At 46.1% G+C, this 15,589-nt stretch overlaps 1 protein-coding gene across 1 annotated transcript in view; it reads left to right on the forward strand.

The window, feature by feature from the left end:
- Positions 1-15,589, forward strand: part of ATP8A2 (ATPase phospholipid transporting 8A2) — a 1,156,459-nt gene that overhangs the window by 843,044 nt on the left and 297,826 nt on the right. Inside the window, exons 31-32 of the mRNA XM_075337374.1 lie at positions 6,888-6,949; positions 11,554-11,610. Of these exons, the coding sequence (XP_075193489.1) occupies positions 6,888-6,949; positions 11,554-11,610 (119 nt within the window). The remainder of the gene's footprint in view (positions 1-6,887; positions 6,950-11,553; positions 11,611-15,589) is intronic.

The raw sequence follows: 15,589 nt of genomic DNA on the forward strand, positions 1-15,589 counted from the left end.
TGATGAACTGAACCACATCTAATCCCCTGGATATTGTCGTTTTTCCTAATGGCATTCGCTAAATGTTCCATAACAATTACATATAGCAGAGGGGACAAAGGGGACCCCTGTCTGGTCCCATTCTGTATGGCAAAGGAGGAGGACAACATACCATTTATCCGGACCCGGGCAGTTTGACCAGAGTATAGCGCAAAGATTTTTTGTAGGAACTTTGGACCCAATCCCAATTGGTCTAGAGCTGCTCTCATAAATCCCCAGTGGACCCGGTCAAAGGCCTTTTCTGCATCGATGGACAATAAGCCCATGGGGATTGATTCAAGCTTGGCCTTCGCCACCAGAAGTCCAGTCTTGATGGTATTATCCCTGGCTTCACGGCCTTTGACAAAGCCCACCTGATCCGTATGTATACTCGGAGGCAGCAAGGGCGCCAATGTGTCCGCCAATATCTTAGAGAAGAGTTTGATGTCAATGTTCAGCAGAGATATGGGTCGATAATTTGCAGCATGTGCTAGATCCTTCCCGGGTTTGGGGATTACACTAATGTGTGCCTCAAGGGTCTGAGGAACGAATCCGACCTCTCCGTCCAGAGAATTGAATGTCCTGGCCATAATTGGGGCCAACTGCGCTCCGAATAGCTTATAAAAAGCAGGAGTGAATCCATCCGGTCCCGGACATTTACCAGAGGGGGTGTGTCGAGTAGCGGCACCAATCTCTGTTTCTGAAATGTCCTCCTCCAAAGCCCCAGAAAGCAAGACATCCAGAGGGGGGAGGGCAGTATCTCTTACATATTTTCTCATTTTTTCCCCTAACTCCGTAGGGGCGAGATCCGCGAACTGACCCTTAATGTGATATAACTTGTCATAATATGATTTGAAGACTTCAAGGATCTCCCCTGGATCGTGTGTGTTCCTGTCTCTCTGCGTCTTGATATATGGAATGTATGAAACGGCAGCCCTGGGATGCAGCAGGCGTGCCAGGGGACGTCCGCATTTATCTGCTGCTTCATAATAGAATCGCTTCATACGTTCTCTCTGATACAAATACCTCCGGTCCAGAAGGTCCTTAAGTGCGGCTCGCTTTTGAATAAGGTCCGCCATGTCCGTTGGGGCGAGCGTCTGCTTATGCCTAAGCTCCAATCGGTGAATCTGCTGCAATAATCCGTTCACCTCCTCTGTCCTTTCTTTTTTAAGTCTGGAGCCGTGCTTAATCAGCACTCCCCTTAGGACACATTTCAATGTTTCCCACTGGACCGGAGGAGATGTTGGATCTCCTTTATGTACCTGAACGAAGGACTCTATTGTGTCCTGCAACTCTTTCTGGCATATGCTATCTTTGAGAAGATTGCTATTTCGCCTCCATGTCCATGGGCGCTGGGTGATGGGGGGAATCTGTAGGGACAGATAGATTGGGGCATGGTCAGACCAAAATATGTCTCCAATTTTAGCTAACGGTTGCCAAGAAAGGGCTCGCTGTTCTACCAGAAAGAAATCAATTCTAGTGTATGTGTTATGTGGAGGGGAGAAGTAGGTATAGTCCTTACCCTGTGGATTCAGAATGCGCCAGATGTCTATCAGTTGGAGGGGTGGAGGTCCCGTCTCAAGGAACCCATCTCGCGATGCCGACCTGGGCCCCTCCCAGAGGAGGAGTCTACTGCTGGATTTAGGGTAAAATTAAAGTCCCCGCCAATAAGCAGCGTCCCCTCTGCGAAGTCCGCCAGTGTCTTCAGGAGAGATCTGCACATAGAAACCTGGTTATTGTTTGGAAGATACCAATTTGCAATGCTAAACACCATATTGAAGACCCTCAATTTGAGGAACACGTATCTACCTTGGCTATCTATGCGTGTATCAATGACCGTATGCGCAAGCTGTTTATGTATTGCTTCTGAGACTCCCTTAGACTTAGCCTCTGGGTTAGTACTGTGGTACCATACGGGGTAAAATCTATCTTTAATTGCTGGTATATTGCCGGTTTTGAAATCCGTCTCCTGCAATAGGAGGATTTGTGTCCTCTGTTTGTGCATAGAGTAAAGAACCTGCGAGCACTTCTGTGGGGTATTGAATCCCCTTACATTGAGTGAGCATAATCTAAGAGCCTCCATTTCCCCGTCCACAGGTCCCCCAAGGAACAGGGAGTTATTGTTATAAGGGAGGGGCAAGGGAGAGGGAAAGAGACAAAAAGAAAAAAAAAAAAAAAAAAAAGGGGGGGGTGGTGTGTGGAAGGAGAAAGAGAAGGGAGGGTAGTACTAAGTAGAGTTAGCGATAAAGATAGAACTAGTTATAGATGGGAAGAAAGAAGGGAGGAAAGAAGGAAAAAGAAAAAAGGGGGAAAAAAGGAGGAAGAAAAAAGGAAGAGAAAAGAGAGAAAAAGAAAAAGAGAGGCCCTCAACAATAGTATCAGGCAGCGATCGTGGGGTCAGTAATAACCTACACCTGCCCGCAGCGTGTAGAACCCCGGTGGGGAGTAGACTTTCAAAAGAGGCCTGTCTCCCCCGGACCGGCCCCAGACCCCTTAAAATGAAGTATTTTAATCTAGAACAATATTCGATGACGACACACCTCCACCCCACTTATCATTGAAATTCAAATAACTGTTAGTATTTAACTAGTAAGACATCAAAATAGCTATTACGTTCCTGAAATTGATGGCTCAGATCAGAGCTTGGCCGAAACAAACTCTGAATTAACTCTAAACTGGCCTGCAAGATCTGGATTCAACAACATGTCCAAGGCTGGAAAGGATGGGAAGATCTCACTCCCCCTCACGGTCAGCCGGTGTCATCTCCACATCTTTCTTTCGCTGTGGGCCCCGATTTTTCCTGCGAGTATTCTCTCGTTGCGGGAGAGGGTTGTTGATTGACTCTCCGGAGAAACTGTGTACTCGTGGCCACTCCTTGTCTGGGATATGGACGACAGGTATTCCAAGGGCTGCACAAAAGGATGGAAGATCCAGTAGAGAATGGAGCACATGAAAACATCCAGCATGTCGGACCTGTAATTTAAAGGGGAATCCCCAAGAATACAGAATATTTCTCTGTCGTAGAATGTCCAGTAGAGGTCTCAGGGCCCTGCGCTTCTGTAGAGTGTGCCTAGACAAATCCGGGAGTAATTGGACTGGTGTATTCTTAAACATGACAGAGTCCCTTTGCCTAGCTTTGGCCAGGATTTCTTCTTTCTTTTTATACTTATGGACTCTACAGATTACATCCCGAGGATTAGCATTTTCCATTGGTTTGGGGCCCAGTGATCTATGTGCTCTGTCCAATTCCAAGTGGGAATCCCTTGGTAGGTCCAGAATAGAGTTGAACAGACGTCCCAAGGATGCATCCAGGTCCTGAGGGGCTATGGACTCGGGGAGACCCCGTATCCTGATGTTATTACGTCTGCCCCTGTTCTCCAAATTGTCCAACAGATTCGTGAAGTGCTCTATTTGGATAGCTTGTGCAGCTAGGGTCTGTGCCTGTTGGGAAAGCTGTGCAGACATAGAGGCTGAGCAGGTTTCGGAAGTTGTCATGCGTACGTTTAACTGCTGTATTTCTCCTCTCATGGACTTAGACTCTGCTTTGTATGAAGCCTCCATTCTGGTGATGTAATCCTCCATTTCTTCTCTAGTTGGGATAGCTCTGATACGGGCCTTAAGATCATCCCAGACACATATCTCTGGTCCCCTCTCCCCAGTGTCTCCATCTCCCGGACTGTGTGGAGGCGACCTGAGGGCAGCTGGTATCTTTCCCCTTTCAGGGGATGAGAGGGTTTCACTTATATAGGAATCCCCCAGCGTGTCCAAGGCATTTACAGGGGGTCTCCTTTCCATCTGTTTAGGCTGGGTAATAGAAGGAGCTGAGAATAAAGGGGCCTCCAATGAGCTATGTACATCAGTACCAAATGGATCGTCACTAAGGCTCTTGACCCTTAACTGCTCTGCACTGAGCAATGCCTCCCTGTAATTCTCTATTGTCTCCCGTGCAGAGGGCATTATATGGGGGATGTCATTATAGTCTTGCTGCTGGTTCCCCGTGTAAATCTGATGGGCTGGCTGCATCATCAGGGGTTTCCCCAGTGTCTTACCCCCATCCTGGCCGTCAGCGTCCTGCTCTGCGTGCTGCTCCATTTCATCCCGGTCCCTCGGGTGGTGGGTCCCAGACGTTGCAGCTGCCGCCATGACGTGAGTGGAGGGGGTTCCCCTGTGCTGCACGTCCTCGCCGCGTCCGAGCTTGTGATTGCCGCTGCTCTGCTTTCCCATTACCGTCGCCGTCAGGAGGGCCCTGGGCACCTGAGGCTGTGTGATAGTGCCGCTCTCCTCCATGCTGCTGGGTAGCGTGGATGTCTCCCGGAGTGCTGCGGCCGCCATTTTAGGTGGGGATGACACTCGGCCTGGTCCGGTGGAGCTCCTTAAATATCTCGTAATGCGCGCAGGAGCCGGCGTCTGACGTTCTGTTTTTGGCCTGCCGCTGTTGCTCTTTCTCTTAGCTGGTATTGGCTGATGTAGAGCCGGGTATGCATCTCATAAAAGGGGCCTAGGGCCTGTCTGGGCACGGGAGCAAGGGAGAGCAGCATCCTCACTCCTCCATTGCCAGGCCACGCCCCCAATTCTGGGGTTTAAATGTCCCATTCACAGAATCCTCTTCACTGGAACTGTGCAACTGCAGTGAGTAGGAGCTTGGATATTGACGCCATAACCAACTCCATTCTGTGTTTCTTGGGCTATTGGGAACAACAAAAAACTGCATTTAATTGACTCACAAGGCGAGTACATGTCCAGAACTCCATTAATACTCCTCCTCATTGCAGCCACGCAATGAGCAATTGTGGGAACCCAATAGTTGTAGGTGATAAATGTCCTTCACAGGACAACCTATATATGTTTGAAAGGATTGAGAAAATGCAAGAAAAAAAACAAAAATGCAAAAACTGAAACCATTCCTTTATTTTTTAAAAAAAAACCCAAATGTTGTTTCTTAAGAAAGAACAGTCTAGGTGACCTCCATATCTCACAAACAATTGAATTGGTGCAAATGGATTTACAGGACTCAGTTCATCAGCCACGTCCTTAATCTGTGGCTGCTTATAGGGAACCTGTCAGGTCCAGTATGCACCTAGAACCATGAGCAGTTCTGGGTGTATATTGCTAATCTCTGCCTACCTGTCCCTGTATCTAGTAGCATAGATAAAGAGATCTTTAGGAAAAGTATTTCTAAAGGTCCTTCATTATATGCTAATGAGGCCAGTGACTAGTCGCAAGGGCGTTAGGTCTCTTGGCTAGTCGGCCCCTTAGCATGTAAGCACGCCCCTTTTGGAATGCTAACATGCTAATGAACACGCAGCATCAGAGGCATGGTCGCGCTCACCTTTGCTGCCACCGCGCCCAACACTGGATTTCGGCTCAGTGCACATGTTCCCTGGACTTCTGGTCATGCGCACTATGAAGCCGGGTGTACACGTCCTGGCTTCAAACTGGTGTAGTGATGACCAGAAGTACTGGGACTTCTGATCATGCACACTGATCCTATGTCCAGCGTTCTGAGGCGGTGCAACAGACACAGGTAAGCGCATCACTGCCAATGATGACGCAGGGTAGTGGACATTGAATAGCATGTTAGTACGCCCTTGTGGGTGTGCTAACATGGTAAGAGAGCAGAATGAGCGCAGGAACTAACGCCCTTGGGACTAGTCCCCGCACTCATTAACATATCATAAAAGATTTTTAGAATCACTTTTTGTAAAGATCTTTTTATCTATGCTAGTGTATACAGGGACGGTTAGGCAGGGATTAGCAATATGTACCCAGAACTGCTCATGGTCCTGGGTGCACATTGCACCTGACAGGCTCCCTTTAATAAGTGCCCTGACAACTACCTCTTACCTCCTTGCATTCATGACTCTTCTTTAGCCGGCTTGACGTGATGTCATATATTCATCACAGCACAAGGATGACGTCACACCAGGCTGGCTATTCAGAAGAGGAGCCGCGGAAACCGTGAGATTGGAGGAGATTCTCAGGGCTCCTTTCCACGGCCATAGATTACTGAATGGCCAATGTACTAAAGGGTACTTTGCACACTACGACATCGCAGGTGCGATGTTGGTGGGGTCAAATCGAAAGTGATGCACATCCGGCGTCGCTGTCAACATCGGAATATGTGAATCATTTATGATACTATTAACGAGCACAAAAGCGTCGTTATCGTATCATCGGTGTAGTGTCTGACATTTTCATATTTTCGCTGCAGCGACGGTACGATGTTGTTCCTTGTTCCTGCGGCAGCACACATCGCTGTGTGAGAAGCCGCAGGAGCGAGGAACATCAGCTTACCTGCGTCACCGCGGCTCACGCCGGCTATGCGGAAGGACGGAGGTGGGCGGGATATTTACGTCCCGCTCATCTCCGCCCCTCCGCTACAATTGGCCGCCTGCCGTGTGACGTCCCTGTGACGCCAACGACCCGCCCCCTTAGGAAGGAGGCGGTTCGCCAGACAGAGCGACGTCGCAGGGCAGGTAAGTGCATGTGAAGCTGCCGTAGCGATAATGTTCGCTACAGCAGCTATCACAAGATATCGCTGCTGCGACGGGGCGGGGACTATCGCGCTCGGCATCGCAATCATCGGCTTGCGATGTCGTAGTGTGCAAAGTACCCCTAAGTCTTGCAAGTCAATTCACATCAACTCTAGAAGCCACAGAATCAGGATTGCTTGATGATAACCGTGATTATATCCTGCCATAAGAGGGATAAATATCGTAGGTGTAAGCATTACATCTAAAAAGGTGCCCAAAAGGTCAGATGTCTAATATTATTGGTCAAGCCTGGGCCTAGCAGAGACAATCGTCAAATACACAGCATGTGAATACTGTACAGTTTGTGTCTGATCAGGGTCTTCTGTCTCCTTACAGACGCCGTGTTCACCAGCGGACACGTCACTGACTACTTATTTGTTGGGAACATCGTTTACACTGTGAGTATTTCTTTAGTAAAGCAGATGTCCAATACATGATGTACTTACTGAATATTTATGCAATCAAGGAATCAGAACTCACAGTCCAAGTGCAAAAAAGCAAGCCAGTTCTTAGATCCAACAAGTGTCACGTTTCAGTTCGAACCATTGTACCTTTCTAAAACAAAAAAAAATTGCTCAAAAGGATATAGGAGATGATGAGAAGAATCGGCGGTCGTTAAGAGCCCCAGGTCCGCCCGTAAAATGGAGACGTGTTGTGTTGGATTAAAAATAAAGTACCTTGCTATTTCAATTTATGCCTTTAAAGGAAATCTGTCACCAATAGAGATGGGCGAATAGTAACTATTCGGATTATGTTTACTAAATACTAAGTACTGTACTATTCCAGTATTCGTCATGACAAGAATAATGCTCGGGTTCCTCATTGACTTGCATTAGTTTCATTATTCATGATGAATACTGGAATAGTACTTTGGGATTTATTGCTAATAATATCAACATGAATAGTTACTATTCGCCCATCACTAGTCACCAGGTTTTTCCTCCCTTATCTGAGAGCATCATCATGTAGGAAGAGAGACCTGGATTCCAGCAATGTGTCACTTATATTACTTGGTGCACCAGTTATGATACAATCAGAACTTTAAACATATATGAGAAGAAAATACCAAAAATGTATTAATTTACTACTACCAGGATACACACCTTTGAAATATCCAATACTAATACCCCAACATCAATTCTTACAAAAAAAATCAAAGCTATGTCCACCATTATCACAATAAGAATCTATATTGATGGTAACAACATATAAAAACATAAATCACACGAAAAACAAAAAAATAATAAAAACAAGGGGCATGGAGAGCAGGTCATACTCAAAATGAAATTACATAAATTATATATAAGGTCCCAGATAAATCAATTCGGGAGCATATCAATTTATGTAAATTTCCCAATTAACCCAATCACAAATTTTTATATATTTATAATATTATAATGTTCATAAAAGTGGGTAAATCACTGATGCCTACTGCAAATGCAAATAATTATATCAAAAACATTAGTATAATACCCAATATTATTAATTGCAAAGTGCTATGGGTAATATACAATACAAGTCTATAAGTTTATGTGCACAAAATCATTTAGACTTAAGCCCACTTTACACGTTGCAATTAGTTGTACAATCGCATTTGCGATGTGACACGCCCAGGTTGCATACGGGATCTTATGAGATTGCACGTAGGTCGGTCATTTGCTGTCACACGTGCGTTAGTAGTCTATGTTAAATTGATCAATTTTGTGTGCGATCCTTTAGATCATGTGTTCTGTGACGTATGCATTGGGCACCTTTTTTTTTTTTTTTTTTTATTTATTGACTTGCCAAGCGTGTGTAATGTGTAGGGATGCGTTTTTACTATGTCATCTGCCGTTCAGCTCTGCTACATGGCCGCTAACAGCAGACACAGACAGCCATGTAGCAGAGCTGAATGGCAGATGACAGCAGACACAGACAGAGCCGCACTGTCAGAATGAACTCGGGTGAACTTCACCCGACTTCACGGTCATGCTGCGGCTCTGTCTGTGTCGCGCCCTGATTAGCGGTCACCTGTGAAGGGCTCACCGGTGACCGCTAATCTCCTAAGTGACTGAAGTTATCAGCCCTCTCTCATACTCACCGATCCCCGGCACCGCGCTGCACGGCGTTCACACTGCTCCGGCGGCTTTTACTGTTTTGAAAAAGCCGGCCGCCCATTAAACAATTTCGTATTCCCTGCTTTCCCCGCCCACCGGCGCCTATGATTGTTTACAGTGAGACACGCCCCCACTCTGAGTGACAGGTGTCACACTGCACCCAATCACAGCAGCCGGTGGGCGTGTCTATACTGTGTAGTGAAATAAATAATTAAATAATTAAAAAAAACGGCGTGCGGTCCCCCCCAATTTTAAAACCAGCCAGATAAAGCCATACGGCTGAAGGCTGGTATTCTCAGGATGGGGAGCTCCACGTTATGGGGAGCCCCCCAGCCTAACAATATCAGCCAACAGCCGCCCAGAATTGCCGCATAAATTATATGCGACAGTTCTGGGACTGTACCCGGCTCTTCCCGATTTGCCCTGGTGCGTTGGCAAATCGGGGTAATAAGGAGTTATTGGCAGCCCATAGCTGCCAATAAGTCCTAGATTAATCATGCCAGGCGTCTATGAGACACCTTCCATGATTAATCTGTAAATTACAGTAAATAAACACACACACCTGAAAAAAATCCTTTATTAGAAATAAAAAACACAAACATATACCCTGGTTAACCACTTTATTCAGCCCCAAAAAGCCCTCCATGTCCGGCGTAATCCAGGATGCTCCAGCGTCGCTTCCAGCTCTGCTGCATGGAGGTGACCGGAGCTGCAGAATACACCGCCGCTCCGGTCACCTCCACGCAGGTAATGAAGACAGCCGTGCAATCAGCTGAGCTGTCACTGAGGTTACCCGCTGTCACTGGATCCAGCGGTGGCCGCGGGTAACCTCAGTGACAGCTCAGCCGATCGCGCGGCTGTCTGCACTTGCTGCGTGGAGGTGACAGGAGCGGCGGTGTATTCTGCAGCTCCGGTCACCTCCATGCAGCAGCGCTGGAAGCGACGCTGGAGCATCCTGGATTACGCCGGACATGGAGGGCTTTTTGGGGCTGATTAAAGTGGTTAACCAGGGTATATGTTTGTGTTTTTTATTTCTAATAAAGGATTTTTTTCGGGTGTGTGTGTTTATTTACTGTAATTTACAGATTAATCATGGAAGGTGTCTCATAGACGCCTGACATGATTAATCTAGGACTTATTGGCCGCTATGGGCTGCCAATAACTCCTTATTACCCCGATTTGCCAACGCACCAGGGCAAATCGGGAAGAGCCGGGTACAGTCCCAGAACTGTCGCATATAATGTATGCGGCAATTCTGGGCGGCTGTTGGCTGATATTGTTAGGCTGGGGGGCTCCCCATAACGTGGAGCTCCCCATCCTGAGAATACCAGCCTTCAGCCGTATGGCTTTATCTGGCTGGTTTTAAAATTGGGGGGGACTGCACGCCGTTTTTTTTTAATTATTTAATTATTTATTTCACTACACAGTATAGACACGCCCACCGGCTGCTGTGATTGGGTGCAGTGTGACACCTGTCACTCAGCGTGGGGGCGTGTCTCACTGTAACCAATCATAGGTGCCGGTGGGCGGGGAAAGCAGGGAATACGAGATTGTTTAATGGGCGGCCGGCTTTTTCAAAACAGTAAAAGCCGCCGGAGCAGTGTGAACGCCGTGCAGCGCCGGGGATCGGGGATCGGTGAGTATATGAGAGAGGGGGATAGACTGACATGGACAGAGAGTGAGGGACAGAGATAGTGACCGACTGACAGAGATTAGTGAATGACAGACATTTTGAGGCGCTTCAGAACGCAGCTTTTCAGCTGCGCTCTGAAGCGGACCTTTTTTAAGCTGCGGTGCAGAGCGCACACCTGCGCACATAGCATCAGACACCAAAATCGTATGAGGGATGTCACACGTTACAATTGACTAGGTCCCTGCAACAAAACGCTCAATTCTAGAGAAAGATACGATGTGTTTGCGATCAACGGTTTTGCATTCAATCCTGATCGCACGTAGCTGTCACACGCAGATACCTCACAAACGATGCCGGATGTGCGTCACTTACAACTTGACCCCAACGACGGATTGTGAGATATATTGAAGCGTGTGTAGCGGGCTTAAGTTATAAAAAAACCACATACAAAAACATCTCAGACACTGTAAAATCCACAATACTGATGACCTATTCGAAATATGATCCTGCTCCCTCGCCACGTACCCCAACGTGCGTTTCGCAAACACTTCTACAGGGAGTGACATGGAGGGAAGCAGGGTGCACATTTTATTCTTGGGGTCTGATATGTGCACCAATGAAAAAAACACCCTGTACTTTGCTACTGGGTGCTACCATGATTGCGAACCTGACCGGAAATTCAGGACGCGTCACCGTCGGACACTTCATCAGGTTTTTATGATTTTATTGTATTTCGTGTGACTTATATTTTTATATGTTGTTACTATGAATAAAGATTCTTATTGTGATGATGGTGGATATTATTTAGATTTTTTTTGTAACAAGCAGAGTTTTCTCTGCTATAGAAGTCGGATTGCTCAGAAAGCTAATTCTGCACACATCACTGATTGGCATCTTTCTATTACTTCTAATAATCAGTTCTGAGTGCATATCTGGATCAGGAGGAACACAGGCAGCTAGTCCAGCAATGATCATTTCCTGCTGATGAAACCCTGTATTGCAACTACAGCACTCAGCCTAATAAGTGTCATATCACTGAAATCAGTGTCTCAGCCCCTACATAATGCTGCTCTAAGATTACATAGCAAAAGCCTGTTGACAGACTCCCTTTAAAAAGTTCATACGTAATCCAGTGTGTGCGCTGTCCCATAGTCACACAGTGAGGTCTTCCTTGATTGTATTTCAGAGTGGAATCTTGCTGATGCTCTCAGCAAAACATTGTTATTATTATTATTATTATTACTTATGTCCTTTTTTGTGTTTCTTTTTATAGTATGTTGTGGTGACAGTCTGTTTGAAAGCTGGCTTAGAAACCACAGCATGGACAAAAGTAAGTGACCCCTAAAACCATTAGTTTAATAAATTGTGATGATATAAAATGCAGGATATGGTCAGACACTAGTAAGTAGTAATAACTTATGAAACATGAAAAAAAAATTTCCCCCGGAAACAGTACCACTCTTGTCAACAGGGTACAGTTCCACTTGCGCATAGCTTCCTATGCGAGAGCATTGGAAGGGATATGCTAATGACCCTCTACTGCGAACGTCAGCCGAGGGTCATGTGATTGTGATGTGATCTAGCAGTCAGGTCGCAGCTGCGAAGAAGAGGGAGGGAGCACTTTCTCCCCATCTTCTCCGCTGCCTGTCTCTGCGTACATCGCACTGCACTCGGATGACACGAGAGTGCAGTGCAGTGTCTCCCATGCACCCATAGACTTGTATACGTGCGCGTGAGCCGATACTGGCTGCCAATCGCAGCATGCTGCGATTCATTGTACATGCCGATATGGCATGAGAACTCAATCGCAGATGGACACGGCCCCATAGTTTTGCACTAGAGTGAGAGCTATCCGATGTTTTAACGGATTGCACTTGTCCATGCAAAACGCAAGTTGAACTGAGCCCACAGGCTAAGTCTGGTATTGCAGTTCAGCCCCATCAACTGAGACTAAGATGTAGTACTGGGCCCAGCTTATAGGTGGCGCTATTTCCAGCAGAAAGCAGCTAAGTTTTCTAATCTCGTACAACCAGGACTGCAGAGACATAGCAATCTAGAACAGGCCCCTTTTGCCCCATTTCCAAAATAAAGATACTAAAGGCCCCTTTACACACTGCAACATTGCAAACGACATCGCTGTAACGTCACCGGTTTTGTGATGTAATAGTGACCTCCCCAGCGACATTGCAGTGTGTGAAACACATCAGCGACCTGGCCCCTGCTGTGAGGTTGCTGATCACTACACATCTCTCAGGACCATTCTTTGGTCCTTTGTTTCCCGCTGTGCAGCATAATCGCTAGAAAGTCTCAGTGTGTAAAGGGGACTTTACAGCGACTTCATTAGCGACTTCCCTTTCAAAAAGCTGCTTTACAATGTCTCCAATGACTAGCTAGGTCGTTCTGCAGGTCCGTATCGCTGTTGCTTCGTTTTCCAGGTTTGCCTGTTTGACAGCTCACCAGCGACTCACCAGAGACTTTGCAGCGATCCCGGCCAGGTTGGGATCGCTGGTGGGATCGCTAGAAAGTCTCAGTGTGTAAACGGGCCTTGACACCTAAACATTAGATTGGTTAGAGATCGGTCATAGATTTGACCTATAGATAACAAACAACTATTGTCATAAACCAACTTGCAAATGCGTTTGAAGTGATATGCCGGTACCTATCCTGGTGTGCAAGTCCACTCTCTCACCACACTGTTTCCATTATTGAGTTGGGTACCATAAATAAAAACAGTTAACAAATCATTATTGTACAAAACTTGTTACAAAGGGAGGGAGTGTGGGAAAGACATAGCGCTGGGACTGTGGACCCTCGAGAAAGGAAATGGATCCCACCCAGGAAAGATTTTAAATGAGTGGTCGGCCCAATACTATTGGCTATGAGGGGTGAACCCCTCCCCAGGCCACAAATATCCATTAAAAAAATCCCAAACTAATAGGTGAGTTGGGCAGGGAAGAGAGAGTACAGTGTGCATGGTCTACAGTCTGGTATACTTTCACTGACCCCTTCAGTGCCCTCCAAGAAAATAAATTTGTGATGTTAGTTGCTAGTCATGGGTTAGCTGTGATGCTGGCTATTCAAGAGGTCCGAGGTGAGATACTAAGAGGTCTTGTAATAACAAAATTGGATAAGACAAAGGCGTTGTCAAGTCACGGTCCAAGTTCAAAATTTCAGGAAGGTAGCGGATCAAGATAAAGGGGCTAGGCAAACGGGTAGTCAGAAGCAAGGTCAGAGGTTGGGTAACAACAGATCAGGTACTGAGCACAGGAGCAAGGCACACAGACACCACCGAGCTTAAAGCTACAACTGGCAGTGATCAAACCACTGCCAGCCAATGAAAATAGCCAGGTAATCACCCTAAATGCGACACCCAGAGGAAGCCCAGCAGCCCCAGCCTGTGACAAGGCTGCAAAGCAATCCTCAATTTGCATGGGAACAGCGCAGCCTGCTCCAGGCCTAGATGAGCACCTTTGCTGTTATTCAGTCTTGACAGTCCAGCACAAACCGGCTATATATTAGGCGACTGAGCTGTAACTCACAGCGCCCTTATGACACAATAAGTGGCTAATTCGTGACAGTATCCCCTCTTTTAGGGAGGTCACCGTATCCCCAGTTGTCCCCGAAAACTTTGAATGGAAGACCCTGACCAAACCATTGGCCTTTACATCTCGAGTTGGAACTCAAGATGTCTCCTAAGGTCTGTAGGACCTCCAATATACAAGACAAGGAGGGAATTTCAGACCATCTGAGAATCCACGATCCTCTGTACCTCGTACTCCAGAACTCCTTTGAACTTCAGACCCAACTTGTACGACGCTACTTTAAGAATCGAATGTTTTCTATCAACCTCCCTTTTTTGCCAATCTGAGTAGCCCCAATATTCTTTTGGGACTCTCACCAGCCATCCCCCACTTTCTGTATGAGCACTGTCCCTGTACATTCAAAACTAATCCTACAAAATTTGCCAAAAATAGGAAAATTACAAAAGAATGGGGAGGTCCCAGTTGACTAATTGACCCAACTGTTAGGTGAACTCAGCAATAGATAAAAATGAAAAACAGTCCTCCTGCTGAACCACAACAAAACACCTAAAAATTTTCCAAAAATTGATTTGTTCTTTCATTTGACCATTGGTTTCAGGGTGGTAGGCAGAGGAAAATGACAAGTCAATTCCCAGTTTCTTACTAAAGGGTCTCCAGAATTAGGAGACAAATTGCACTCCGCTATCAGATACAAAGTCAAGAGGAACGCCATGCAATCTCATAGTGTGGCAAATAAACAGCCTGGACAGTGTCTCTGCATTAGGTAACCCTAAAAAGAAATAAAATGATCCTGTTTGCTGAGTTGATCAACTACCAGCCAACAGTTTTCCCACCAGACAGAGGCAAATCAGAGATGAACTCCATGGACAGATGAGTCCACAGTCTTTCTGGAATTGGCAATGGAGCCAATTTCCCAGCTGACTGATTATGACAGACTGTATAACATGTGAAAACTTCACTGATACAAATTTTTTAAGATCATTATTTATAGACGACGACCAAAATAGCCTGGCAATAGCCCAGACCCTCGGAAGTCCACGCAAGACGGAATCACAAAAGTCCTGTATCAGATGCAATCTTAGGTACACCGGTACAAAGATTTGAACCCTGGAGTGGCAAAAGGAGCCAACAACTGGCCTTTACGGATTCCCTCTTCCAACTCCAATGATATCTCAGAAATCACAGTGCTCTTAGGGAGTAATGAGGTTCTGGAGAAGAAGCTGAATTAAAACTGCGTGATAATGCATCAGCCTAAACATTTTTGGACCCCGGCCTGAATGTGATAGAAAAATTGAATTTAGTAAAAATCCAGGGCAATCTGGCCTGTTTAGTTGTTAGCTGATTCAATATAAGCTAAATTCCTATGGTCGGTGACCATAGAAACCTGATGCACTGCCCAGTCCAAAAAATGCCTCCATTCCTCAAAGGCTAATTTAACAGCGAGTAACTCGCAATTCCCCGTATTATAATTTCTTTCAGTAGACAAAATTATTTTAAAATAAAATGCACATGGCCACAAATTAGTCAGTTTTGGGTTGGGACCCTTAGATGAAACGGCTCCTACCCCTACCTCCGAAGCATCCACCTCCACAATGAAAGGTTCTTGGAGATCGGGTGAGATTAAAACAGGAGCAGACATAAAATTCATTTTTTCAAGAGGCCTAATAGCATCTGGTCACCAAAACTTGAGATCTGCCTGCTGATGTGTAAAGTAAATAAGAGGTTTAACGATTTGGTAAAACCTCTAATAAATTTCCTATAATATTT

Source organism: Anomaloglossus baeobatrachus, chromosome 2 (genome assembly GCF_048569485.1).
Source record: "Anomaloglossus baeobatrachus isolate aAnoBae1 chromosome 2, aAnoBae1.hap1, whole genome shotgun sequence".
Taxonomy (NCBI): domain Eukaryota; kingdom Metazoa; phylum Chordata; class Amphibia; order Anura; family Aromobatidae; genus Anomaloglossus; species Anomaloglossus baeobatrachus.